The sequence below is a fragment of the Macaca thibetana genome, chromosome 5 (assembly GCF_024542745.1).
Source record: "Macaca thibetana thibetana isolate TM-01 chromosome 5, ASM2454274v1, whole genome shotgun sequence".
Lineage (NCBI taxonomy): Eukaryota > Metazoa > Chordata > Mammalia > Primates > Cercopithecidae > Macaca > Macaca thibetana.
In genome coordinates, this window is record NC_065582.1 from 16,696,650 (window position 1) to 16,724,624 (window position 27,975).

The 27,975-nt window shown below is 39.9% G+C and overlaps 2 protein-coding genes across 5 annotated transcripts in view; one reads left to right on the forward strand and one right to left on the reverse strand.

The window, feature by feature from the left end:
- Nucleotides 1-1,734: 1,734 nt before the first annotated feature.
- On the forward strand, nucleotides 1,735-4,439 carry HMGB2 (high mobility group box 2). 2 transcript variants are annotated; one of them, XM_050792487.1, is made up of 5 exons: nucleotides 1,735-1,895; nucleotides 2,481-2,650; nucleotides 2,929-3,074; nucleotides 3,148-3,322; nucleotides 3,899-4,439. In XM_050792487.1, exons 2-5 carry the CDS (start codon nucleotides 2,501-2,503, stop codon nucleotides 4,058-4,060), a joined length of 633 nt encoding a protein of 210 aa, XP_050648444.1. In that variant the 5' UTR covers nucleotides 1,735-1,895; nucleotides 2,481-2,500; the 3' UTR covers nucleotides 4,061-4,439. The 2 variants fall into 2 exon arrangements, with proteins under 2 accessions (XP_050648444.1, XP_050648445.1); XM_050792488.1 differs by having other exon boundaries at nucleotides 1,735-1,869.
- An 8,241-nt stretch (nucleotides 4,440-12,680) lies between these two features.
- GALNT7 (polypeptide N-acetylgalactosaminyltransferase 7) overlaps nucleotides 12,681-27,975 on the reverse strand; it is a 153,456-nt gene continuing 138,161 nt past the window's right edge. For all 3 annotated transcript variants that reach the window (XM_050792466.1, XM_050792467.1, XM_050792468.1), the window contains exons 9-12: nucleotides 22,436-22,654; nucleotides 18,883-18,981; nucleotides 18,059-18,187; nucleotides 12,681-15,095 (exon numbers count right to left, since the gene is read on the reverse strand). In XM_050792466.1, coding sequence (XP_050648423.1) covers nucleotides 14,958-15,095; nucleotides 18,059-18,187; nucleotides 18,883-18,981; nucleotides 22,436-22,654 — 585 coding nt within the window. In that variant the 3' untranslated portion in view covers nucleotides 12,681-14,957. The remainder of the gene's footprint in view (nucleotides 15,096-18,058; nucleotides 18,188-18,882; nucleotides 18,982-22,435; nucleotides 22,655-27,975) is intronic.

Sequence of the window (27,975 nt, forward strand, 5' to 3'; positions counted from 1 at the left end):
TTAAGGCAGAAAAGAGAATGTTATCAGCTAAGGATTATGCTTAACAAAATTCTGGGACACTTAAATACAAGAAAATACATTTTTTTCCTGTTTGAAAAACCGCCACTTTATTTTTTTTGTGGTAAAACATACACAACATAAAAGTTACCATTTTACCCATTCCTAAGTGTATAATTCACTGGCATTAAGTATACTCACAATGTTGGACAACCATTATCCATTTCCTAGGAAAATACATTTTTTTAAGATCTCATTTTTATTAGTAAACATAGATAAACAACTGCTGGTTTTCAAGTACTATTATGATAACCATATATAAGCCAAAGAGCATAGTCTAACAAGTGCCAATGAACTTACGGAAAAATTAAGACAAAATATTTAAATTTATTGAGTCATGCAACCTATATGTCAAAAGTGGGGGGAACCCCTCAAAACTAAATACCACAGAAATAGTACACCAGGATGTCAATTAAAGTCCTCTACCTTGGGAAAAGCAGCTTGTGACGCTGGTAAGCAGTAAGGTAAGGTAGCTTTGGCGCGCTCTCCCTATACTAACACGGAGGTTCTTAACCCGCGCTTGGAGGAGCCTGTAAAATGTGGCGATATGCCGTTTGGATGATCTACGTAACTGGGGGTGGAGAAGGGAGCATGCATTGCTTTTATGCGAGTCTCAATTTTTAAAAACTATCACACTAGTAGGATAAGGCAGTGAATGCCCAGGCGAAGGCCAGGCCAGCCAAAGACAGGGAAGCCGCCGGACTCCGAGCTCCCGGCGCAGCGCTGCGGTGTGCGGCGTGGGGGCCCAGGCGCTTGGGGATTGGAATTCCGGACCCTGCAGGAGGGGGCGGGGCCGGGGGGACAAGGCGCCGCCTCCGCCCCTTCGGGACCCGGAGGGTGCCCTTGTTTACCTCCCAGTATTTGTCACCCGAGACAAAGAGGGAAAGAAGGAGGGGCCTTCTGAGGGAAACTCCCTCGGCGGGAAGCACCTACTTTCAGAACGTTTTGTAACACCCCACGGGACGCGGGAACGGCTCCCTCCCGGCCCCCCGCGCCCTTTCCGAGGTTCCCTGCCTTGACTTCCCCGAGTTCTACGCCAACCTCAGCAACAGCGGGAGGAGCTGGGCAATCGGTTTTGCAGGGCAAACTCCAGGCTCTCCCCATTTATTATTCTCTGGGCGGCTCAGGGGAGACTCTGCAGGGCCACAGAGCAGAGCGACTACAGCTCCCAGGAGCCAACACTGCAGGGCTGAGCCGAGGCGGGAGACAGACAGGACCTAAATGGTGGTCGGAGGAAGGGCAAAGCGGACCTCTGCTGTTACCTTAGCGCCAGCAAACCGAGCCGCCGCCGTCGCCAAGCCAGGAGACCAACCCCCTGTCTCCCGACTAGGTTTTTTTAAATCTGGCGGGGCTTTCTCTCCCGAGCCAACCACTCCCACCGTTTACAGTCCCAGCCAGTCAGCGTGAGGCCCGCCATTTTTCAAACCCTCTTCCCGCCGCCAATCAGGATCGAGCAGTACATTCCTCTCCTGACCGGTTCTAACGGGTCTGGGAGTTAACGACCTGGGCGACCCACCGAACCTGCTAGGCTGGGGCGTGGAGGGCGGGTCTGGTAAGACCCTGACCAATCGTTAGCCGCCGTGGCAAGGAGGCGGGGACTATCTGGGTTTGAATAATCGTCAGAACCAATCAGAGAAGTGGGGATGTGGCCTGTGGCCTAGCTCGTCAAGTTGCCGTGGCGCGGAGAACTCTGCAAAACAAGAGGCTGAGGATTGCGTTAGAGATAAACCAGTTCACGCCGGAGCCTGCTGAGGGAAGCGTCTCTGTTGGGGTCGGCCGCTCTGCAGGACTCTGAGGAAAAGCTCGCACCAGGCAAGAATACCCTCCAATACCCTCGGGTTCGTGGACCTGCCTTTCCCCATTCCCTCAGAGCCTCTACTCGGTCTCGGCGCTGTGGCTCTCGGTGTCTGACCCGGCGAGCGGCATTTGGGGTGCGGGCCGGCGAGGGCCGGGGCTGTAGAGGGCCGGCGGGCAGTCGGAAGAGGCGGAAACTGCCCCCGCCCGGGCCCGGTTCTGGGAGTTTTCAATGTCGGTCACGAGGTGATTAGCGATTGAGTGAGGCTCGCGACGTGAAAGCCGGGGGACATTTCTGTCAGGAAAGGCGTCTTGAGGGCGCTTGCGGAGTCGCCGGACTAGTTGAAGGGCGGGAGGCGGCGTCTCGGGCCCCGGGAGCCACTTGCTGGGCGAGCGTGAGGAGTCGTCAGCCGCGGCCGCTCGGGCTGGGAGGAGGAGGAGGAGGAGGGTGTGCGCCGGGGCGGGGGCGCGGGCGGCCGCCCTCGGGAGGACGCCCTCGGGAGGAGGGGGGCGCGGGCAGGGCGGGAGCGGATTTGGGCGGGAAGCGGAGCCCCGCCAGCGCCCGCCCTGGCAGCTGCGGGCTCCGCACCGACCCGCCGGCTTCCCCTCTCCCCCCTCCGCCCCGTCAGGTGGACGCCGATCTGTCACCATGGGTAAAGGAGACCCCAACAAGCCGCGGGGCAAAATGTCCTCGTACGCCTTCTTCGTGCAGACCTGCCGGGAAGAGCACAAGAAGAAACACCCGGACTCTTCCGTCAATTTCGCGGAATTCTCCAAGAAGTGTTCGGAGAGATGGAAGGTGAGGCGGGAGAGGGGGTGCAGGTGTGGTTTTCGGCCAGGAGGGCCTTAGGCAGGTAGGTAGTATGCAACTCGAGAGCTTCAACTTTGCCACCCCCGATGACTCACCTGAATATCTTAAGAGTTTGAGGCAGACGATTTTAGGTTTTTACTTACATAAGACTTCGAAAGCAAAATGCAGTTAAGGAAAATGTGCTCCTTAAAGATGATCTTCTCGTCTTTGGGTGTTTATAGGTAACAATTTTGCCGTATTCTTGGCGCTTATTTTTATGTCCACAGACCATGTCTGCAAAGGAGAAGTCGAAGTTTGAAGATATGGCAAAAAGTGACAAAGCTCGCTATGATAGGGAGATGAAAAATTACGTTCCTCCCAAAGGTGATAAGAAAGGGAAGAAAAAGGATCCCAATGCTCCTAAAAGGCCGCCGTAAGTTTAAAATAAACCAAATTGCCCCTTGGATTTTTCCTTCAGTTTATTAAGCTCTGTTGCTTCCTTTCAGATCTGCCTTTTTCCTGTTTTGCTCTGAACATCGCCCAAAGATCAAAAGTGAACACCCGGGCCTATCCATTGGGGATACTGCAAAGAAATTGGGTGAAATGTGGTCCGAGCAGTCAGCCAAAGATAAACAACCATATGAACAGAAAGCAGCTAAGCTAAAGGAGAAATATGAAAAGGTACATTGTCATCTTACTTTTTTAAAGCTGTGATTAAGACTAGGTATAGGGAATAACTGTAGAAAACTTGGGAAATTTAGTTAATCTTGTATTAATTAACGGTTGTCAGCTATGTTTTGAAAAGGCCTAATGAAAATTGTACACTTAAACACAAAGTAATCAAACCTTCCTTTTGAATGAAACCAGTGTTTGTAGCACTAGTATATTCCTGCAGACAGACTTGTAGTTACTGTGTAGTCTTTTTTTTTTTTTAAAGCAGAGGGTCAAATAAATTGTTTTATGTATATATATATAAAATATGAAGGTACAGCAGGGACTATGGCACTGTGTGTGAGGTAAAAGAGTATTGTTAGTGAAAGTACTGATACTGCTGTATTGCAACCCTTGTCATTTTACACCATTAACTTGTTAAAGCCTCGAAGGATAAGTGCTCTTAACACTTAGACTGGCTACCTTTTGGACAGTTATCAGGGTTATTGGTCAATCATCTTCGATTGTTTACAAGTAAGTGGTTTTCACAGTTGAGTAATGACACCGGATGCTTACTTTATTTTTTTTTTTTTAACAATATTTCAGGATATTGCTGCATATCGTGCCAAGGGCAAAAGTGAAGCAGGAAAGAAGGGCCCTGGCAGGCCAACAGGCTCAAAGAAGAAGAATGAACCAGAAGATGAGGAGGAGGAGGAGGAGGAGGAAGAAGATGAAGATGAGGAGGAAGAGGATGAAGATGAAGAATAAATGGCTATCCTTTAATGATGCGTGTGGAATGTGTGTGTGTGCTCAGGCAATTGTTTTGCTAAGAATGTGAATTCAAGTGCAGCTCAATATTAGCTTCAGTATAAAAACTGTACAGATTTTTGTATAGCTGATAAGATTCTCTGTAGAGAAAATACTTTTAAAAAATTGCAGGTTGTAGCTTTTTGACGGGCTACTACATAGTTAGATTTTACAGCTTCTGATGTTGAATGTTCCTAAATATTTAATGGTTTTTTTAATTTTTTGTGTATGGTAGCACAGCAAACTTGTAGGAATTAGTATCAATAGCAAATTTTGGGTTTTTTAGGATGTTGCATTTTGTTTTTTTAAAAAAAATTTTGTAATAAAATTATGTATATTATTTCTATTGTCTTTGTCTTAATATGCTAAGTTAATTTTCACTTTAAAAAAGCCATTTGAAGACCAGAGGTGTGTTGATTTTTTTTCAGTCTTTCTGCCTAATAGTTCTTAGACACAGTTGACCTAGTAAAATGTTTGAGGATTAAAAGAAAACCAAACATGCTCATATTTGCAAAATGTTCTTTAAAAGTTATATGTGGAATTCAGTGAACTTTGTAAGAGTTTATGCAGTTTTACAGAACGATTAAGTTTTATACTTGACATTTCTGTTTGTTCATTAGCTAACTTGTTCCTCAGGAATTTTTTTTTTTTTTTTTTGAGATGGAATCTCACTCTGTCACCCAGGCTGGAATGCAGTGGCACAATCCCAGCTCACTGCAACCTCTGCGTCCCAGGTTCAAGTGATTTTTCTGTCTCAACCTCCCTAGTAGCTGGGGGTACAGGCATGTGCCACCAAGCCCAGCTAACTTTTTTGTATTTTTAGTGGCCTCATGTTGGTGAGGCTGGTCTTGAACTGACTTCAAATGATCCGCCCACCTCAGCCTCCTAAAGTGCTGGGATTAACAGGTGTGAGCCACTGCGCCTGGCCCAGTATATTGTTTAACAACAGTTTATTTTGGGTGAGAAATTCTCTTTAATGTGAAGAAGAAAGCTAGAATGTGAATTCATATCTAAAAGGACAAACAAAAAAAATTCAGTAACAAGATTAAGTTTTCTGCTATTAAGTTGAGCTATTTCAAGATAGAATACCAGATTAGGTTTCGAATTACAGTAGTCCCTCCTTATCTGTGGGGTGTAAGACCCACAGTGGATGCCTGAAGGTGCCAAGAGTACTGAAGCCTTGTTTTTTCCTATACATAACTGATTAATTTATAAATTAGGCACAGTAAGAGATTAACAGCAATAATGAGAACATTTATAACTAATAAGTTATGTGAATGTGGTCTCTGAAAATACTGTAGTGTGGGAAAGTGAAACAATGGTAAGGGAGGACTACTGTGTATCTTCATTTTGGTCTTAAGCTTTAGAATTATGGGTAACTAAAACTGTTTGAGATGTTATATTCCATGACTAATTTAAACTTACCTAGGAATTGTATTATTTATGGGGAAGGCAGTTATTTTAAAAATGCTTGTTTAAGGAAGCAGTTGCTGTATTTGAATCAAGATAACTTTCAGTAGAGATTATTAGCGAAGGTTGACCAGGTTTGCTACGTGCTTATAGAAGTAAGCTATTTGTTGACAATTTTAGAGTTAAATTTGACAGTCTTGGTTACCTACCAAACTTTAAGATAGAAGTCAAGATTTCTGTTACCCAACCATGAGAGCTTTGGTTGTCTTATGTCATATTTGATAAGGATAGTCCTCTGTTAAATAGTGAGATATTAGAACAAATGGACTTAAGTAAAATCTTCAGTCATCTTTGTGATTGCCCTCTATTATATTCTGAGTGGGAGAGGCCTCCCAAAGCCATGAAAGAATTGATAAATAGGCCTACCTAAAAATAAGAAATCTTACATTCAGACTTGGGGCTTTCACTTACCATAAGATGAAAACTAATTTTCAGTGTTTCCCCGTGTTAGGTGACTTAATATGCTAAAACATTTGGGGTAATCTATTTTAGATACATACCTGTGTCTGGGACCTAGTTCCCTAGCTCTACCAAATGCTAGCACTATGAACTTTATGTACTTAAACAGTTTTTTATGGTCGAAGTGTTATTTTAAAGTAGTAACTATTGCATAAAGGATATCAGATAAGAGTTTCTAAAACCGAAATAGAGTAATAGTTTGTTTCCTTAAGAATTTCTAAATATATTAATTAGATCCAAGAGGCACACTTGTTGGGTTCTTTGTCACCTTTCTTGGAGCCTGTGACTTCTTTCATTCTCTTTTCCATAAAATATATTTAAGTTTCTAAGCTAAGAACAACTATTGTTTTAATCAAGAGTACCTCCAGAATGAATTCAGGATTTGAGATGGGTCCTTCCTGGCTCATGTTTGATATTCTTGTAAGTGTGGATCGAAATTCAATCTCAAAATTCTCAATAATCAAGACCAGGTGACTTCAAGGAGTGAACACATTGGAAAGCGCTGAAACGAGGGCAAGAATTAGATCTCACACCAGCCACAACTTGGAGGTGTGTTTCTGAAATCTTTTTTCTTTTTAAAAACATATCTTAATAATTCAGAATGTAAAAGGATATGTAATAGTTTATACCCTTTCTTGATTCTGCTACCCTGTCCCAGGAAGCAACGCCAACAATGCAATAATCCTTTAAGGAAGACATAGGTGTAAAAAATATGTGTGTGTATATGTTACAGTGTTACATAGAAGCTTCCTATATACAAGTATATTCTTCATCTCACCATTTTGGAGATTGTTTTCAGTATGACAGTAACAGAGCTGCCATTTTCCTTTAAATAGCTATCTGTATAGTATCCCATTGAATAGATCATAATTTAACCAGTTCCTTAAGGATAATAGGATAATTATGGTTTTTGTTTTGTTTTTGTTTTATATAAATATTTTTTAAGAACACCGTTGCTGGGTATGGTGGCTCACGCCTATAATCCCAGCACTTTGGGAGTCTGAGGTGGGAAGATCACTTGAGCCCTGGAGTTTGAGACTAGTCTAGGCAACATAGACCTTGTCTCTACCAAAAATACAAAAATTAGTTGGGCATGGTGGTGCATGCCTGTGGTCCCAGCTATTTGGGAGGCTGAGGTGGATCACTTGAGCCTGGGATGTCCAGGCTATAAGCTGTGATTGTGCCACTGCACTCCAGCCTGGGCAACAAACCAAAACTTGGTCTGAAAAAACAAAACCATGTGATGTCACATGTGAAAAAAGACCTACGAGTGAAGTAGCTGGGCCAAAAGACATGCACATTTAAAAATGTGCTAATTATACTAGCTAAAACCTGTACTTAATATATGCCAGAAACTGCTCTGGTGCTTTGTTAACGGAGCCTGCTAAACAAAACTGCTTGTCAATAGAAGTTGTACTATGCTAAGCAATGAAATGTTTTAGAGTGCCTGTTTCCTCATCTCAGCAACATAATAGTTCTCAAACATCTTAGTCTTTGTTATTCTGATATAGATAAAATGTTTTCTATTATGAATTTAGTTGTTTCTCTTTTTTTATGTTTAAGCGCCATTTGTGGAGCCTAGCGCCGTGGCTCATGCCTATAATCCCAGCACTTTAGGAGGCTGAGGCAGGCGGATCACTTGAGGTCAGGAGTTCGAAACCAGCCTGGCCAAAATGGTGAAACCCTGTCTCTACTAAAATACAAAAACATTATCCGGGTGTGGTGGCGGGCACCTGTAATACCAGCTGCTCAGGAGGCTGAGGCAGGAAAATCACTTGAACCCGGGAGGTGGAGGTTGCAGTGAGTAGAGATCACGCCACTACACTCCAGCCTGGGTGACAAGAGCAAGACTCTGTTTCAAAAAAAAAAAAAGAAGAAAAAACCATTTGTATTATTTCCTGTGGTCTTTTCTCATTGGTCTTTTTATTAATAGCTTTTGGTAATACCATATATTAAGGAAAATGACCTTTTTGAGTTTATGATGCTTTTTTCATGCAGAGATTTCTTTATGTAGGCAAATTTAGCAATTCTTTCACTGAAAACTTTTCCAGTGAGGTCCTTCCCACTCAAAGATCATAAATCTACAAGACTATAAAAACAATTATCCTTTGTTTTCTTTTTTTAAATTTTTGATTAAACCTTTGATCCTTCTGGAATTAATTTTGGTGCAAGGACTGAAGTAGGGGCTCACGTTTCCTTCCCAATGTCAACCACTACTTTTGGTCTTTTAATCTATAAAAGCAGGGCACTGGGTTAGAATTTCCTAAATTCTCTTATATATCAAAGCACTCACTGCAAACTTGATCAATAGAGGAAAGTATGCTTTTTTTTTTTTAATTTTTTACCAGTTTCACTTACTGTAAATCATAAGATTGTCTTACAATAGTAGAAAAATAGCATTATCTTAAACCTGGATTTTTATTACTAAATATATCACTAAAAATGCTTTACCAAGCAGTAATGATTTTATTTCTTGGGGAATAAAATCAAGAAAGCTAAAGGAGCTGCTATGCCACTGTGTAAGATCTAGTCCTTTAAAAATGAAATTTCATACCTCACCATGTTTGGATTAGTTCTTCATGAGATTCCTGTTGGAGACTGACAGTTTTAGAGAAAGGCAGAGTATTGACATTAGGACATGCCAAGACCTATAGAGACTAGCCAGGGAAAAGGACTGGATGTGGTGAAGTGAAGAACATTTCGAAAGTAAGCTCTGTGAGAGCAGTAAAACTTTCACTTTTGTATACTGCTTTGTCTGTAATGCAAGAAACAGTGTTCTATGCATGTTTGTAAATGTACAAATAACCAGGTTAAAGGGGATAGCCACCATTTAGCTCAGTCCCATTGCTAGATGGAAATGTGAATATAGGATTCCCAGATCTCTCAAATTTTCAAGTAGAACTAGAACTCTGTTGAATTCTGAATTTTAAATACAGTATTGGCAATGAATTCCAATTTTGGGGTCAAAACGTCTATAGGTCAGATTCTGCCCAAAGGTCACTAGTTTGCCACTTCTATAAATTAAATAGTATAGGTAAATAAAAGTTTAATAATTTTTACTTGAGTCAGGTCCAAGGTTAATAAAAGTTTATATATACTTTACAGCTAACCATTGTTTTTATAGGTCAGAAACCCTCCTTGCCCTGATTGGAAACTCAACTTATCCTGCAGCAAAGGTAAATAAAAATGTTTCAATGGAACTTCATTGTGCTCCTGGGCCTTTATTCTTCAAGAGTTAACAGTGCAGACTTCTAGTGATCCTCATCCTGGGTGTTGCCACATCTACAGAATAGTGACTCAGGAGTGCAATAGATTGTCGCATTAAAAGGAAAGAAAAATAACTTTTCAGCTTATGTAGCACTAAATTTTGGAACTGGAAATGGCCTTTATATCATCTAGTCTTTCATTAGAAAGGCGGGACAATTAACTTGGACATTGTCCTCGGGCAGGTAAGAGATAGTAAAATACCATAATCCATTCATATTTGTGTAATTCTTTGATTCTCCACGTTTTTTCCAAAAGAAAGATTAATGGCTTATACAAAGAAAAACAAGAACAAAATATACAAAGAGAAAAAAACAAGGTTATGAAAGAAATTAAAAGCAAGGTAGTGAATCACGAGCTTGAATAGGGCTCTGTTTTTCTTACTGGTTTTGTAACATCAGACAACTCATGTAACCTTTCGGTTTCCTCGTCTGTAGAATTTGAATGTTTTTGGTGATTAAATGAGGTAATACATTTAAGACACTTATCCTGGTGGCAAGAAATAGCAAATGCTCGATAAATATTAGCTAAAAGTATACATGCCAATATACATGGGTTAATACAGATACCATGATGGAGTATTAGATTCATTTCTAGCTGACTGCAGCCTTCAGCTTCCGAACTCAAGTGATCCTTCTGCCTGTCTTTCAAGCAGCTGGGACCACAGATGTGTGCCACCACACATGGCTAGGTTGCCCAGGCGGGTCTTAAACTCCTGGGCTCAAGCAATCCTCTCCCTTGGCCTCCCAAAGTGCTGCGATTACAGGTGTGAGCCGCTGTTCCCAGCCCTGAGGTTCTTGATAGTCTAGGTAGAGAGAAAAATTAAGTAAGTTATGTGGAAAACATACATTCTTTAGGAGAGTTTTTCCTGGCACCAAATAAATACTCATCCCACAGAGTTAGAGGGATATTGAGTACTGGACTTGATTATGTCCTTGACCCCAGTACTAAATTTGTGAACTTGGACAAGTTATTTAACCTATCATGTATAAATGTATAACATACTGTATGTTTACTTTTAGTCACTTTTGATATTGGTAAACAGTGATGAATAAAGTGTTTTGGGAAGTGCCTTTTTCATTCAATCCTGTACACCTAAAACTTGTTTATAACAGTTTATTCATATTCATCTCTGTAATACTCCATTGTGATTATATCATAATTCATCCTGTCTCCTGTTGATGGGCATTTCGGTTGCTGCCAGGGTTTTTGCTATTGCAAATGGCACTGATATGAAAATTCCTGTAGAGCTCTCCTGACACTCAAGGGTACTTCCCCTCCAATAACCTGGATTGTAGATTCTAGCTGTTTCAGCAGCCGGAAACCTCCACTCTGCCTCCTCAGTTCAGCAGTATCACCATTCTGAGCTGCATTCCTTGCACCATGTTTGGGAATGTCCTCCCAAGGAGACAGACGTGGTGAACCTGGGGTTCACCTTGTGTATTTCCTTTCTTTTAGATACCAGTCTGCTTTGACTAGTATCCAATTCCTGAAAACAGTTGCTTCATATATTTTGTCCAGTATTAACTGTTGTTTAGGGTAGCAAGGTAAGTCTACTTCCAATTATAGCCGGAAGTGGAAGTCTATTCATCCGTATTTTCTACTCGAAGTTTTAGTTTTGTTTTGGGTAATTCTTAATACAGCTGTTTTATTTGCTCAAACCAAAAGCCCAAGAGAAATTTCATTTAAAGGTAATTTATTTATTTATTTATTTATTTTTTTAATCTACTGTAACTTTATTTATTTATTTTTTTATAATTTATTTATTATTATTATACTTTAAGTTGTAGGGTACATGTGCATAACGTGCAGGTTTGTTACATATGTATACTTGTGCCATGTTGCTGTGCTGCACCCATCAACTCGTCATTTACATCAGGTATAACTCCCAATGCAATCCCTCCCCCCTCCCCCCTCCCCATGATAGGCCCCAGTGTGTGATGTTCCCCTTCCTGAGTCCGAGTGATCTCATTGTTCAGTTCCCACCTATGAGTGAGAACATGCGGTGTTTGGTTTTCTGTTCTTGTGATAGTTTGCTAAGAATGATGGATTCCAGCTGCATCCAAGTCCCTACAAAGGACTCAAACTCATCCTTTTTTATGGCTGCATAGTATTCCATGGTGTATATGTGCCACATTTTCTTAATCCAATCTGTCACTGATGGACATTTGGGTTGATTCCAAGTCTTTGCTATTGTGAATAGTGCTGCAATAAACATATGTGTACATGTGTCTTTATAGCAGCATAATTTATAATCCTTTGGGTATACACCCAGTAATGGGATGGCTGGGTCATATGGTACATCTAGTTCTAGATCCTTGAGGAATCGCCATACTGTTTTCCATAATGGTTGAACTAGTTTACAATCCCACCAACAGTGTAAAAGTGTTCCTATTTCTCCACATCCTCTCCAGCACCTGTTGTTTCCTGACTTTTTAATGATTGCCATTCTAACTGGTGTGACATGGTATCTAAAGGATACAATATCTTAGATATTCTTCAAGATGCACTTAGTTCTATCCAAGGATTGAAAACACAGTTTCATAATGCTCAACACGTTTTAAAAAGTGCTTTCACATGGAATAATTTTCACATACCTAAACTATTGACCTGTTAGATATCTGACTCTCTGGTGAAGTACTTGTCATGTTTTCCATTTAATTATATAGGGATTTTTTTCCCAATTACTTTATGTCCAGAAATGAAATATATTCCAAGATCCCTATGAGAAACTTAAGAAATAAAGGAACTCCCATTTATTCTAGTCTGGTGCTATGTCACTTTTTAAAATTTCTTAGTCTACCTCTACAGCAGCTAAGAATTGAGAGATATGACAATAGACAGGTCAGTTGAGAGAAAGTTTCCCAAATCAACACAGCCACTTACTTGAATCTGTTAGCAAACCGTATCTTCTCTTGAAATGTGTTTTGTACCACAAGGTCCTGTGGACTATTTCTAATTTCATTGTGATGGGCTTCCCTTCTCTTCATTTTTCTCCACTTAACCTGATCTGTCAGGTTGTAAACAAATTTGATTTAAAGGCATTTTTGCTTCTAACAGGCAATTCTATAGTAGCATATGCTGCCAAGAAGGATATATGTTGCTGGGGTAATTTTTGTAATTAAAAAAGTATACACTTAAAAAATTGGTATACATAGGCTAACAGGTAAAAGTAAACCTTTGTTTCCTTCCGACAGATACATAAGCTTTGAGTATTCTAAGCATGTGTAACAGAATGCTAAGCAACACTGAAGCACTTACTCAACTAATAACTGTGGTCTATAATACTTTAGGTATTAAGTGTGTCTTGTAAATAGTAAAATCAAGTAATTCTTTCAAATGTGCAGTGTTTAGATTTGAAATGATTACAAGCAACAAAAAAAACCCATGAATTAAAATACAATATTTTATTTTTTGTCACCTAAAAAACAAGCAACCCAGAATTAAGATATACATAAGTTTCTCAAATTTACCCTAATAAAATTTTGAATATTTATACAATTTCTACAGAAACATACAGTGTATCAAAATCTGCATAAATCAAATTTATAAAATGTGTAGAAATGCATAGTGATATTATCAACTTACAAAGCAAGGAAATGGGAATTATTTCCAAAGCAGCCTACAGTAGAAAATAGTCATTATGGCAGCAGCTTCTGATGTTTTTGTTTGGTAAGTTTTCTGATTTCAATATATAGAATCGTATTCATAGAGTATCTTCTTTTAACGAATTGCACAAAGTACCCATTTAAAATTTACATGCACAGTTCATTGCCACCTTTCTTAGGCCTATGCATAGTTAATAAGGTTATAATCTACTCAACATGGAAAATGGAGCCTATTTGCAAACACACAAGTAATTAAAGTACCAATTCTCTCTTAAAGTTTTTTTTATAGTTGATTTATTTTGCAATTATAAATGTTAAACATCCCTAGAGATGAAAGTTAAAATGGCTGATCACAGATCAGTAGCAAAATACAAATTGACAATTCAAAATTATAAATAAAACTGTTGAGGATGTTTAACTTTGACTCTCCAAATTTAAGAGCTAAGCTTGGAAGAAACAAATTCATAGGTTATATTTCCCTCTTAAATTAAAAAACAAACTTCCTCTGGCAGTAGTTTGTGAATTCCTTTCATTGTAATGATACTATGATTACAGGATCAAAAATGCTTAACTTACTTGCCATTCTGCTCACATCATCACAGTTTTTTTTTTGTGTTTTTTTTAAAAGCACTCAATGTAGGCATTTTAATCTTTTGGGTAACAACAGAGTGTCTTTTGAGAAATTAAAATCGAATTGACCATTTGCAATATTTGGTTTTCGTAAAAGGGACTGTCTTAGTAAATATTTAAATCCAAATAAATCTTCTGTTCACTGGAAAAACATTAATAAAAATACACTTCCTAAAAAGAAATTAAGAAACACTAGGGAACACCTAATCTAACAGAAAGTAGTTCACATTTGTTAATAAACTGTATTTGTAAATAGTCCTTTGTTTTTAAATTTTAAAAACATGCAGATAATGTCATTTGGATGAAAATATAAATGAAACATCAATTCACTCTTGGCTTCACAGGTTGCACAGCTTAGGTTATAATGCACACAAGTTTTGTAAGGCCTAATCTAACAAGGGCTTGGAAAGTCTTACCTCAGTCAGAATGAACCTTTGACGTGTTTATAGCGGTGTTTTGTTGTTGTTGTCACCCTCCCTTTCAAGGGATAACAATAACAACTGATAATAGTTCTCTATAGTGACAGGTATTAGAGAAAAGGGAGGGTGACAGAGAAAAGTAAATCCCAAATGTCAGTGGACAATTTTTCTCTAGTTGGAAGACTCCTTTGCAATCCTAGAAGTAGGTATGGACAGAGGGCACTGGGAATGCCAGTAGGTAAGGGAGTGAATACTACACAACTTCCAACCCTATGGGATAGCCTTGGGATGTTCCATATTGTCATTTCTTTTTCAAGCCATACAACATTCAACTTTATAGCAAATGGCAGCACATAAATTCATTTCTGAGTAGTAAAAGTATTCCCCATACAGGTGACAAGTCCATCATTACCATTCTATAAATTTCATCACAAGCTCTTGAAATATATACTGAGAAATGAAAGAGGCACTAAATGTGTTGAAATTCACCTTTCAAAAAAGCAGCATGACTGTGAAGGAAGGCCACCTTGGCTAATAACCTGTGGCAGTGCTTCAAAAAGATGTAAAATTAAATAAAGACACAACAGGTTGATAATCACCAAGTTATATATGAAAGTCTGGCTACTCCAACCTTTTTTCAAGTGTGTTAAAAGTAAAAATCAAACTGCCTTTCAGACCCCTGAGTGTAATCCCAAAGAAGACAACATGCTTTAACTCTGTCTAATAAAACAGAGCTAAAGGCACAAATTACCAACATCATCTTAAAACAAAACAAAAAGATGTAAACATCTACAAAGTTTAAGGTAAAAGCAGTCTTGTAAACAGTAACTGCAGATGATAATGTTATTGTAAAATCACAGTTTATCAATGTCCTTCAAACTGATCAGGAGGTTCCAGGTTTGGAGCTGTACAGAGTTAATAACAATAGTTGCAGCAGGTTTCAGGCGGTTTTCAGTCCTGTATAAATTTACTTGTCAGTAGGTAGGTTATTGGTTTCTTTTATTCTCTCTAAACACTATGGATGTTATTCATTTCCCATTTTTGAGTCGTTTTACTGGAGTCACAATTGGAGATGAATACTTGATGCAGGACCTCTGAGCGATCTAAGCACTTTCCTGAAGGAATATGAGTAAATCTGTGCAGGTTCTGGAAAACACAGTAAGAAAAAAGTTTCAAATTTGGACTCTTGATAGCACTGACATCAGAAATCATCACTTGGCTTTCATAAGGAAACAGTTTAAGCAAACGGACAAGCTTATCAACCACACCTCAGACTTTGGATTTCTCTTGATTGTCAGTTTTGCAAGTCCTAAGATCTTTCATTGTTAAGTCACAATATACTGCTGGTATCTCACATTCAATGTGTACAAACCTAAATTCATTATCTGCCCCTCCAAATCTATGTCTCTTATTTCTATCCTGGCTAATGACAATCCCAGCTTTCTAGTCCTTAGGAAATACTGCACTTTCCCTCATTCATTCACATTACACCAGTCACTAAGGATGGATGTGTGCAATGTCTCTGGTTTATATTCCTTCCCATCACCACTGCAGATGCCCTGGTTTGGCCCTCACCATATGTTGTAGGTTTCTTCAATATAGCTCAGAGCTTCTCAAAGTCTGGTCCTCAGACTATCCAGGATTGGGTCTGTAAGGCCAAAACTATTTTCATAATAATACAAAGACTCCATTGCCTTTTCACTTTAGCGACATTTATACTGATGGTGCGAAAGCAATGGTGAGTAAAACTGATGGTGCCTTAGCATGAATCAAACTATGCTAGTACCTGTAGTTGTATTGTTCATTGCCACACACAGTTAAAAAGTAAATGCCGGTTTCACTTAAGGATGTCACTGATGAAGCAGTAAAACATTAATTTTATTCAATCTTGACCCCTGATATACTTAAAAAAAAAATTCTATGAGATGAAGTGGGAAGTACGTATCAAGTACTTCCATATAATGAGGTACAATGCTCAAGGATACCAGTCTACATTGCAAATAAGTTTTAAGAAACTACTACTTATTAAGTTGTGGTGTGCAATAAAAAAATAGCCACAATTATATGAAAGGCTATTAAATTACTCCCTCTCTTTATGAACTGTATGCTTGTGTGGGGCTGGGTTTTCCTCATATATTGAATGAAAGCAACATATCGGATCAGACCGAATGAAGCAGGAGTATGAGAATCCGAATCCAGCTGTCTTCTTCTATTAAACCATACATTAAAGGGATTTGCAAAAATACAGAATTTCATTCTTCTCACTATTTTTTGTGGGTAAACAGTTATTTTTCACTAAAAATGTCATTTAAATTAGTGTTTAGTAGGTATATTATTGTTACTTTTAGATGAATTAATATATAAAAATTTTACAAATTTCTCAGACAATTTCCAATTCTGGAAATATTGTTAGTGATAACCTATATAAACAAAAGCAATTTGGGGGTGGGGGAGTTCAATAATTTTTAAGAGTGTAAAGGGAATCCAGAAGACAAAGTTTGAGAACTGCTGCTCAAGCTGATCTTGTTGCTTCATCAGTCCATACCTTACATTTCCAGATTATTTTCCTAAAAGTAGCCATTGTTTCCCATCACTACCTTTCTCAAAGAAGGTCAGTCCCTCTCCAAAACTTAAAATATGAAGTTCGGTACTCTTTCCTCCAAGCACAATTTAGGAATACCAAATGAAATGCAATTCTTTGAATTTTCTACATGTTTTCATGCCACGTCTTTGCTCATCCAGTCTTTCTTATTTACTTTCCATGGAAAGCCTTTTTACACTTCAGGACTTGTGCAATGACACTTCCTCTATGAAACTCCTCAGCAGTAATTCCTCCCATGAATCACTCTTTTCTGTCCTATGGCATTTTGCTTATCTCTATTTTTGCATTTCTTTCTTCTCTGCCATTATATAATAGTGTGCTTTAGCTACATTTTTGAACTCCCCTACAGTCTAACACATCATTGGTCCCCAAGTGAATATTTAGTAATATCTAACACACAAATGTATATTCAGTGCTGTGTCCTTTAAAATACCTAAAACATGTTATGTGTCATTTTTTGGTCAATTCCTTCTTGATGTAGTTTCTGGAGTGTTAGCCTTCTTTTACTATTTTGCTAATATTGTTCTCATTGACCCCTACTATTTATTGCTATTATATTTCATTTTTCTTTGTGAAAATAAATGCTCCAGTCTTTAAGGTTTATGCTATTCTTCTCCTTCCTAACTTGTAAGAAACAAAATCATCAGGTGATACATGCTTATCACTTCCTGTAAATGACAATAACAGGGAATGTTAAGCTAAGTCCTATCATTATTACATAGCAAACAAGTGCTTGCTTGCATGACAGATGGGATATGATAACAAATACTGGGTGAGTAAATAAAATGGAGGGTTGACAGATTTTTTAGTGTGAGGCAGCTTTCCCCACTTTTTGTTTCATAATAAATTGATTTATGTTAGCCAAATCTAGAATTTGAAAAACTATACATAAATCTACTAATATGTTGTAATCCTCAACTTGCCACAGAGCTTTAAATACTCACAGCTGAAACACAAAGCTGCCCCAGCAGTGTCACGTGAATAACTAAATTTGACCATTAAAGCAAGCAACTAGCTACATTTATCCCACTGTATTTAGCACACAACAATGATAAAAACGAAAGCCTAGATTTTAAGTTTTCTTTGTCTCTATCTCCACCTGCTGGACAATATCAAATATTAACCAAATTTTTTAATAGTATAAACATATTTTACTTTAATGAATGATTCACTTAAATTTCAAAAATCAGATTTTGATGTGAGCAATGGTGATGACTGCCTCATAGAACACTGACTTGCTTGTATTACTAAAATTAGCAGTGCTCGTCATAGACATCATCGTGGCCTCATTACATGACAATATTGTACGAGAGAACAAAAGTGATGCCTCATTATAGAACAATGAGTCATCCAGTGCTCAGGAAAACCTATGCAAGTGACTAAATGAGAGGAAAATGCAAGTGAATTTGAATGCAGGTTTTCAGATTTATTTATTGAAATTCCACATGCTAGATGTTATTGAAAATGAAATAGCATATAATATTTCAGAAGTTCAAATGCAGAATACCTTGAAGTACTGCCATTCCTTAAATTCATTTAGATTACAATGTGTAATCATAACTTTTGATCCATCAGCCCCCTTGGTCAAACACTGGTCATACTGCATGAGTTGATTTGCTTCGTTGATTCTGAAAAGCTGTAAAAGGAAAAGATAGAAATAAGTAACAGAGGCATCTTCCCTGCTGATGTACATTTGAAAAGAAAGAAACTTAACTCCTATCATTAAATTGAATGACTAACTTATTTTTCCATAATTTTTCTGTTTAGAACTGTAAGTCCACAGACAAATTATATTTATTTTGATGTTAATAACGAGCCTTATTAACACTGAAATCATTAAGTTCTGTACTCTCTAAGATACCAAATGGGTCACTAACACAAATTTATTAAGTACCAACAATGTGAGAAAATGAAAAGGCAAAAACATACCCACATAAGTAAGAGAATATATGAGTGAAATACACATTACTGGCAGTAACACTCTATTGGCAAAAAGATGAGGATTAGTGAACAATATTTGCAAAAAATTGTTAGGGAGCTAGGCTTACATAGTTATGGTAGTGACATATACTCCCACAGGAATATATTTTAATCTCTTGTATTAGACATTAATTCTAGATCCTGACGGCTTACATGAAAACCAATACTGCCATTATTCCCATCATCTAAGTGAATGTTTTAACACTGTCAATTTTTTTACAGAATGTTTTACTTTATCAAAACAAACAAAATTACCAAATCGAAAACCAAAGTACAAAGATCATTCTGTGATCAATAAACCTGATGGCCCTCAATGCGGAACAATTTAAACACAAAAGTAAGGTGGTTTACCTGATTCCCTCCCATCCTGTGGCAGGGTCCTAGTTCAACAAAGCCTCCATTTGTTTTTCCCATGCTATCAATGCAGTAAGCAGTTTCAAAGCCTCTGATCTAAGAAAATGAACAAAGATGCAAAAAGCAGGCAACAGTTTAGTTTCTAATGAACTCTGGCATCAGAATTTAACATTTCAAGGTAAATATTACAGTTTATAGGGAAAATCTGGGTATGCATAGTGACAGGTTATTACTGTATTGTCAATCTTTACATAGTTTTGAAATCATTTATGGTCGTGAAGTCAACACTGGAACGGGTTCTTTCTCTAAGAGCAAAGGACTATAAATTTCCATAAAATACCATAGAGAAAAAAACCAGTTACCATTAAATACAATTTCAGAATCACAGTAATTCATGTGAATGAGAAGCAAATAGAGGAAAGCTACCTAACCACAGTGGTAACAGACACTGGCCCTAGATATCGAGAGAGACTGGATTTGGAAGAGACCTCTCCCAAATGGCTGTGCAGCACTTTTGGTAGCTGCCTCGAGGGGCCTAGGGTGCACAGGTCATGCATGGCACAGGCTTGGGCAGTGAGGCTTTTCTCTATCAACATAGATGAAAAGCAAACACAGGTTTCCATCTTTGGAATGTACATTTTGTATGAAAATAACTATTTTTGGAAAAACCATGTATTTCTCTGAATTATAAATCACTACAGTATTTGGATAAAATGTTTTATTCTTGCATTCAGTCAGCAAATACTGACTGTGCACCTATGATGACAAGAGGTTTTGAGGATACGAAGAGGAGCAAGTCATGGTCCTCACCGCCTATAGACAGACAGAGGGGTAGTGGCCAGTCAGGACAGAGGCATGAATGTGCAGAGGAAGAGCTGCTCACCCTGCCTGGAGGAGCTCCAAAGACTGCCCCAAGAGACGCCTTTAAAACAGGTAGGGGTTTACCCTGGAATGTTAAGGAACTGCCGAGCAATGAAGTATAAAGTGCAGATGTCAGGTTAAACTGAAGATATACTTGGGAGTGAGCTAGTAAAAGAAGGACAGAAAATTCCATTCATTCATTCATGTATTTATTCACTCACCAAATATTGAGTACCTGATGTGTGCCAGGCATGTTGTAGGCTCTGAAACACTAGTGAACAAAATGAAGACCCCCTACCTCAGTAATGGGCATGCCGCAGTGAATGTGGGCCCCTGCCTCCATTCACTCTGGGAATGTAAGGGAAAAAAGACAGAATATAAGTTAAAAAACATAGTAGACAATTTGTCTGTTGTGGCGAAAGGTGGTAAGTGTGGTGAAAAAAAGGACAAGAAGAGGAAGTTAGGGTGGGCGCTAGGGCGTTGGGAAGTAACAAGAGGGACCTCACTGAGAAGTGGTAGGTCAGCAGACTTGAAGGAGATGTGAGAGCTGGCCATGCATGCGGGTATCTGCAGGGAAGCATTCCAGGGAGAGGGAACAGCACGGGCAGGCACATGCCTGGAGGGAGTCTGAGGACCAGTGAGGACGTGGGGCTGGAGTGGAGTGGGGAGAGCAGTAGCAGGTCAGGCGAGAGAGGAACGGGGACAGATGTTGTGGATCTTGGAGACCACCAGAAAGGACTCTGTCTTCACTTTGAGGTGAAGGTGCAGGGTTTGTAGCAGAGGAGGGACATGACTTGCCTTCGTTTCAAAACAGTCACTCTGACTGCTGTATTTGAAATAGGCTGTAGGAGAGCCAACAAGTTAGTGTCAGTGAGAGATGATGGTGGCTTACACCAGGCAAGAAGGGACAGATTCTGGAACTAGATATGAAGTGCGAGACAAACAACACAGGATTCATGGAAGACTCCAAAGTTTTGAAATCAGCAAAGATGAGTTGCGGGGAGGAGATGGGAAGTTCAATTTTGGCTATGTCGAGTGTGACATGCCTGTCAGACAATCAAGTGCCAGTTAAGCATGCAGTTGGATAAACTTGTCTGGGCCCTCAGAGAGATTTGTGTGTTGAAGGGTTTATGGTCTAGTTGGGAGTTAAACATAATCTGCTGTAATACGACAGGTAAAATAAGAGTATAGGGAAAAAGTATATTAAAGCAAGAAGTACAGAGAGAGCAACATGAGTGTCCTCTGTTGGTTTTTCCTTCTATTCCTGAACTTTCTGAGGGATGGGTCTAGTCTTCTCTTGTCTATCTGTATTTTCTCCCTCAGTGACCTCATTCAGTCCCATGAAATGACCTACCTGCTGATGGCCCCAAATGCACATCTCCAAAGTGGCCTCTTTTCTGGACTTTGGCATCGTGCAACCTACAATCTATGATCAGTAGGCCTTAATGGCTCCACCCGGGCGCCTAGCAGGTACTTCACATGCCCAGAACACCAACAGAAGCCTTGCCCGCTCCATTCACTCCCCTACTGTCTTCCAATCTCAGCAGTCACCTAATCAGCTACTCAAAAAAAGAAAAAAAAAAAACAACCACCACCACCTCGATGTCATTCTGGCCCTTATCCCTTCACACACCAACCCATAAGGGATTCGCCTCCAGATGAACTATGCTTCCGCAGTTGGTCTGCTTCTCTTCATCTCCACTCTCTGATTGGCTGACTCTTTATCATTCGGATCTCAGAACGAATGTCACCTCCTCTGAGAGGCTTTCCTTATCCTGTCCTTAAGTCCTCTTGACAGTATTACGTGTCATTATCATTTATCACCATCTGTCATTATCATTTTTGTTTTCTCAGACTTTTTTGGTCTCTCTCCCCAGGTAGCATTCCAGTTCCCTGAGAAAAAGGACTTTGCTTCTCTTGTTTTCTATCTACAAGAGTGACTGGCACATAGTAGGCCCTCAAACAATATTTGCTGAACATAATTAAGCAGAGGATGTAGACTTGAACGTTCATGGAAGGTTTAGCGTACCTGTGAGGAATACAGTGGGGCTGAGGGGTGCAATCAGAAGTGAGTCTGAAGACAAGTTTGAATAAACAAAGAAATGACAATGTCTGATTGCCAAAATGCTTTTGTCTGATTTTAATTATTTTTAATTCATTTGAAAAGCATTGTTGGAGTGTCTATTGTATATGGTTCCCTGCGTCAGTCCACCTGGACACAGTGGTGATCAAGGTCCTGAAGTACTCGGACTGGTTGGGAGATGGTTGATTTTGGGTGTTGTGAGAACCCCTGGAAAGAGCACAGAACTGCATCTTTTTGATGAAGTGGGGAATAGTAAGAAGGGCTTTTCAGTATTGGTGATCTCTAAGTTGAGAGCAGTAGGATAAACTGAAATTAGTTAAGGAAGGGAGTTGGAGTAAGGGGCATGGAGGCACCAGGAGCTGGAGTGAAGAGTCGACGTGTTGCAGGCTAGGGGGCCAATGTGCAAAGGCTGCCAGGAGACAGTATGGTGGCTAGCGGGTCTAGCAGCTGTAGCTGTTTAGTGGAAAGGTGGTAAATGCTATCAGACAGTTTTTACCCCAACTTTTTCCCAAGAATACTTCTCTCTTACTCACATATTTCCACCTCTCTCTGCCTTCTCCCAAACTCAGTCTACAAACACATACACTTTGAGATGTGACTACTTACTTCTCCCCAGTCAACATTTTTGGGTGGCAAAGGGTAGTGTGAGGTGATATCATAAGCTATTTCTTCCATGAACCACTTAAAACTTTTGCAGTTGTGATCTTCTCGAAATTTTTTCAGCTCCGATATATCCCCATATGGTAATGCCTGTGATTCAGGACGACTAGCATAGAAGTAGTCTTTATATTCATCCCACCAAACCTCCACAACTCTAACATAATTCTGTAAAAAAAGATTAAAAAAATATATATATATTTATAAAAATACAAATGTCATATCATAAACAGCCTATATTAGACACATGAAATATGGCTTACATATAGCAAATTCATTTCAATAGGACCTGGCATTTAATTAAACAACAAATGCAAGTTAATGACTCTAATATGTCATCTGCCAAGGATTAAAATGTCATGTATATTTAAGTAAAAAGTGTTGTACAAAACCTGATATCCCTGAGCTGGAAGATCATATATGCTGAGATAATGTATTCTAATCTGCTAACGGGAGAAGAAATTGAATCACAGAGTTTATGAGAGCCTGGCTGGACACTGATACTTCTTTCCCTATAATAATCTTTTTTTTTTTTTTTTGTGATGGGGTCTTGCTCTGTCATTCAGGCTAGGGTGCAGTGGTGCAATCTTGGCTCGTTGCAGCTTCACCTTCCTGGGTTCAAGTGATCCTCTCATCTCAGCTTCCTGAGTAGCTAGGACTACAGGTACATGCCACCATACCTGGCTAATTTTTGTTATTTTTTTGTTTAGATGGAGTCTCATTCTGTTGCCTGGGCTGGTCTCAAACTCCTGGCCTCAAGAGATCCTCCCACTTCAGCCTCCCAAAATGTTGGAATTACAAGTATGAGCCACTGTGCCTGGCCTACAATCTCTATTAGAATCATTCTGTTGGTAAATGTAGGGAAAAAAATTCTCATTTCAGAAACCATCATGAGAAACAAAAGCTCTGTTTAATAAAACACATTTTTGCAGGTGATTTTATTGATCCTGTTATAACTGTAATAGAACCATGTCACTATAACCCCAAATGGATTGGGTATTTTCCCCAGTTGGTTAATTTTTTAAATTTAAAAAATACATTTTTTTGAGATGGAGTCTCACTCTGTCACCAAGGATGGAGTGCAGTGGCGCAATCTCGGCTCACTGCAACCTCCGCCTCCAGGGTTCAAGCGATTCTCCTGCCTCAGCCTCCTGAGCAGCTGGTATTACAGGTGCCCGCCACCACACCTGGCTAATTTCTGTACTTTTAGTAGGGATGGGGTTTCACCATGTTGGCCAGACTGGTCTTGAACTCTTGATCTCAAGCGATCTGCCTGCCTTGGTCTCCCAAAGTGCTGATAATACAGGCATGAGCCACTGCACCTGACCCCAGTTGGTTCACTTTAAGAAAAAGCAGCGATAGAGCAATAAAATATGTTGACATTGTGATAACTGATAAATACCTAGCTTTTAAGGCTTTAATTGATGAATGAATGCTTGCATGAATATATGTGACCAAATTGGTACACACTTGCAGTGATTTGCATGTGGTTTGTCTTTGCCAAAATTCATGTCAGAATTTGATGCCCAATGTGGCAATGCTAGGAGGCAGGGCCTACTGGGAGGAGTTTGGGTTGTTAATACATTAATGGCCTCCTATGGAGGTGAGGGGGTGAGTTCTTGCTCTCACAGAAGTGTATTCGTTTCCACAAGAGTAGTTTGTTAAAGAGTCTGGCTTCCTTGGTCTCTCTCTTGCTTCCTGTCTCGCCATGTGACGATCTCTTTGCACATGTGCATCCCCCTTCTGCTTCCCATCATGAGTTGAAGTAGCATGAGACCCTCACCAGATGCAGCTGCCCAAGCCTGAATTTTCCAACCACCGGAATCGTGAACAAATAAACCTCTTTTCTTGATAAATTACCCAGCTTCGGGTGTTCTGTTGTAGCAACACTAAATGAACTAAAACAATACTCAATCCCTTGATCTTCTACATCATGCATCAGCAAATATTCTCTGTAAAGGACCAGATAGTAAGTATCTTGGGCTTTTTGGGCTATACAGTCTCTGTGGCAACTATTCGACTCTGCTATTGTAGTGAGAACCATGGACAATACACAAACAAATGAGTGTGGCTATCTTCTGATACAACTTGGTTTACTAAAACGGGTTGGATTAGGCCTGTCAGCCATAGTGGCTGACCCATGTTTTATATTCAAAAAAGAAATACCTAGTGTTCAGATTAAATGTTTTCTAGGCAACAAGATAACTATCGAAGGGTGAACATGCCCCTAAATGCATTGTTGTTGCAAAAGTCCATGGGTTTAAAAAAGGCTGTTATAAGCAGCAAGATAAAAGAACATACAATATTGCCACTTGACATGGTTTGGATCTGTGTTCCTACCAAATTTCATGACCAATTATAATCCCCAATGTTGGAGATGGGGCCTGGTGGATGGTGACTTGTTCATGGGGGTGGATCCTTCATGAATGACTTAGCACCAGCCCACCCTCCACACCCACGCCCATACCGTCCTTGTGATTGTGAGTTCTCGTGACAACTGGTTGGTGAAAAGTGTAGCATCTTCCCGCTTCTCTCTCTTGCTCCTGCTCCCACCATGTGAGATGCCTCGTTCCCCCTTTGCCTTCCACTATAATTGGAAGCTTCCTGAGCTTTCTTAGAAGCAGAAGCTGCCAAGCTTCCTGTACAGCCTGCAGAACTGTGTGTCAATTAAACCTCTTTTCTTTATAAATTACCTAGTCTCAGGTATATCTTTATAGCAGTGTGAGAACAGACTAATATACCACTAAACATTCTGAATCTTTGCAAATCCATATGAAATTAGACACAGTACATGTACTCTAGACATGAACAAACCTGAAGAGTTATGTATACACGTGTAAGATTATGGCAACAAAAAGAAGGAGCAATTAGTTTTCTGGGATGGACAGGGCCAGAGTGGCACTGTGTTGCCCCGTCTTGAAGGAGTGGTTAATTAAGTGGGAATGGTATCCAGGGCAAAGAGAAAAGCAAATGCAGTATGATAAATCATGGTGTATTGCAGTATAGCAAGTAGTTTACAAAAACTGGAATGCAGCATTCACTGAGAGAAAACTTCACTTTAAGACGAGGATATAGGCCAGGCGTGGTGGCTCACCCCTGTCATCCCAGCACTTCGGGAGGCCGAGGCGGGCGGAAGCCAAGGCGGGCGGAGTTCGAGACCAGCCTGGCCAACATGGTGAAACCCTGTCTCTACGAAAACTACAAAAATTAGCCAGGTGTGGTGGTGCGTGCCTATAATCCCAGCTACTTGGAAGGCTGAGGCAGGAGAATTGTTTGAATCCGGGAGGCAGAGGTTGCAGCGAGCTGAGACCCTACCATTGCACTCCAGCCTGGGCAACAAGAGTGAAAATCCGTCTCAAAAAAAAAAAAAAAAATTAGATGAAGATATAGTCCTTACCTCATAGTGTGTTGTGAAAATAAGAAGTTAATCTATATAAAGGATTTAGATTTATGCCTGGTACACTGTAAGCACTTAATAAATGTTAGTTATTATTAATATTATGATTCTTTTTAAGAGAACTTTGAATTTTACCCTTGAGATGACAACCATAAAAAAGTTTTAAGCAGGTAAGTGACATCAGATTTAATTTTCAGGTGAATGACACCGGTGGTGAGTGGAGGGTGGGCTGAAGGGGGTTGAACCTGATGGCAAAGAGCCAAGTAGGAGGCTATTTACTATTCATGGGAGAGATCTGAGGAGCTGCACTAAGTATAGAAAGGGAGGGATTGAAGAGCTACGTGTGAGGCAGAATCACCAGGGCTTGGTAAGGGGGACGGACAGAGAACAACTCTACATGCCCCCTAAGATTCATTCACAGGCAAATAGAGAATACAGTGGAAGGAATCACTTTCGAAGAAAAGTTAAAGGTCAGTTTTGACTTCTGTTGGTGGAAGATCTAAAGTACATCAAAGAGGATAATTCTAGAAGGTTTGAGACTCAGAGGAGACAAATGAGCTGGAGAAACAGACCTGGCCACTGGCCCCTTGATGGCTCAAGTAGACGCTGTCAAAACTGGAGAAAAGAAAGTGCCTGGCACATGCTGGGTACTCACTAAGTGTATGCTAAATTCACCCTTATTGGGTAGTTTGTATGGTATATAGAGTTAATTTTTAGAGTGGATAAATATCCACCTGTCAGCTTTTTTCGTCTCTCTTTCAGAATAGACTTTTTTGAGTCAATTTGGCTTTTCATCAATTCTTCGTGATTGTGAGTCCAACTCCAAGGGGAGTTTCCTGCAATGTCAGTCATGCCTGGTGTTAGTTTGGTGCTATTTTTGTTTTATCACAGACATTTAAATCTCATCCCCTGTTGTAGCTGGGGCTTCATTTGGCCCATGAGAAGGATGTTCTGGTTCTGAAAGCTTAGCTGTCTGCTTATTACCTATTCCCCTTTTATGAACTGTCCCAAGTTGTGTCTACAGTCAACAATAAACTTGACTTGGTTAAGCGTTCCAGAAAATGAGGGGCATCAGGGTTGCATGCCTCTTAGAATTTATGAAAGCAGCCCAACCAAATAAATTTCAAAGTTGTTTTGCCAGGGATAGAGGTCTTTGTCCTCCAAGCAGTGGGACATCTGGATTTCTGCATGAAGCTTCCTTGGTTTGTTTCATAAATAAATGCCACCCCTAAGTGTCACTAGTCTGGGATGAAATGTCAAAGAACGGGGAGACCCGAACATGGCTGGATAATCACCAGATCATCATTCACCACCACACTACTTCTAAATCTGTCCTCCCCAGCTAGAAACTGTCGTTCTCTTGGAATACGGTGACTATGATATATCTCATTTTAGGAAGCCGAGAGAGAACTTACACTGCATGGAATGGTGAGAATCAATAGAAGGAACTAGAACTATGATTTATTTCCTAATAAATGTGTGACTGGGAAAGAAGCCTGGGAGGATGCTCATCCCACTAAAACAGTCCTGTTCAGTTTAAGTTAAATACATTTTATTTATTCAAAAAACAGTTTTTAACATTTCCAAAATGTTTTAAAAACCAATGTTTTGTTTTTCTGCAGGTTCATGAGTTTTGGTAAAATATAGATTATCAATCCTAGTTCTACATTTACGGCATAGGAGATAAATTTTTATTAAATAATCATAGCAAAATATTTATCGCAGTAGGACAATTTGGATGTCACAATGAAAAGAGTCAGTGGAATTTTTCTCTTTTTTTTTTTTTTTTTTTTTGAGATGGAGTCTCCCTCTGTTGCCCAGGCTGGAGTGCAGCAGCGAGATCTTGGCTCACTGCAACCTCTGCCTCCCAAGTTCAAGTGATTCTCCTGCCTCAGCCTCCCAAGTAGCTGGGATTACAGGCACCCACCACCACACCCAGCTAAATTTTGTATTTTTAGTAGAGACAGGGTTTCACCATGTTGGTCAGGCTGGTCTCGAACTGCTGACCTCGTGATCCGCCCACCTCAGCCTCCCAAAGTGCTGGGATTACAGGCGTGAGCCACTGCGCCCGGCCAATTTTCCTCTATTTTAT

What these genes read in the sequence shown, in the direction of transcription:
- HMGB2 (XM_050792487.1), top strand. Translation starts at nt 2,501, where the DNA reads ATGGGTAAAGGAGACCCCAACAAGCCGCGGGGCAAAATGTCCTCGTAC. An exon ending in AGTGTTCGGAGAGATGGAAG is followed by an intron (nt 2,651 to 2,928) that starts GTGAGGCGGGAG and finishes TTATGTCCACAG; the next exon opens with ACCATGTCTGCAAAGGAGAA. An exon ending in AATGCTCCTAAAAGGCCGCC is followed by an intron (nt 3,075 to 3,147) that starts GTAAGTTTAAAA and finishes GCTTCCTTTCAG; the next exon opens with ATCTGCCTTTTTCCTGTTTT.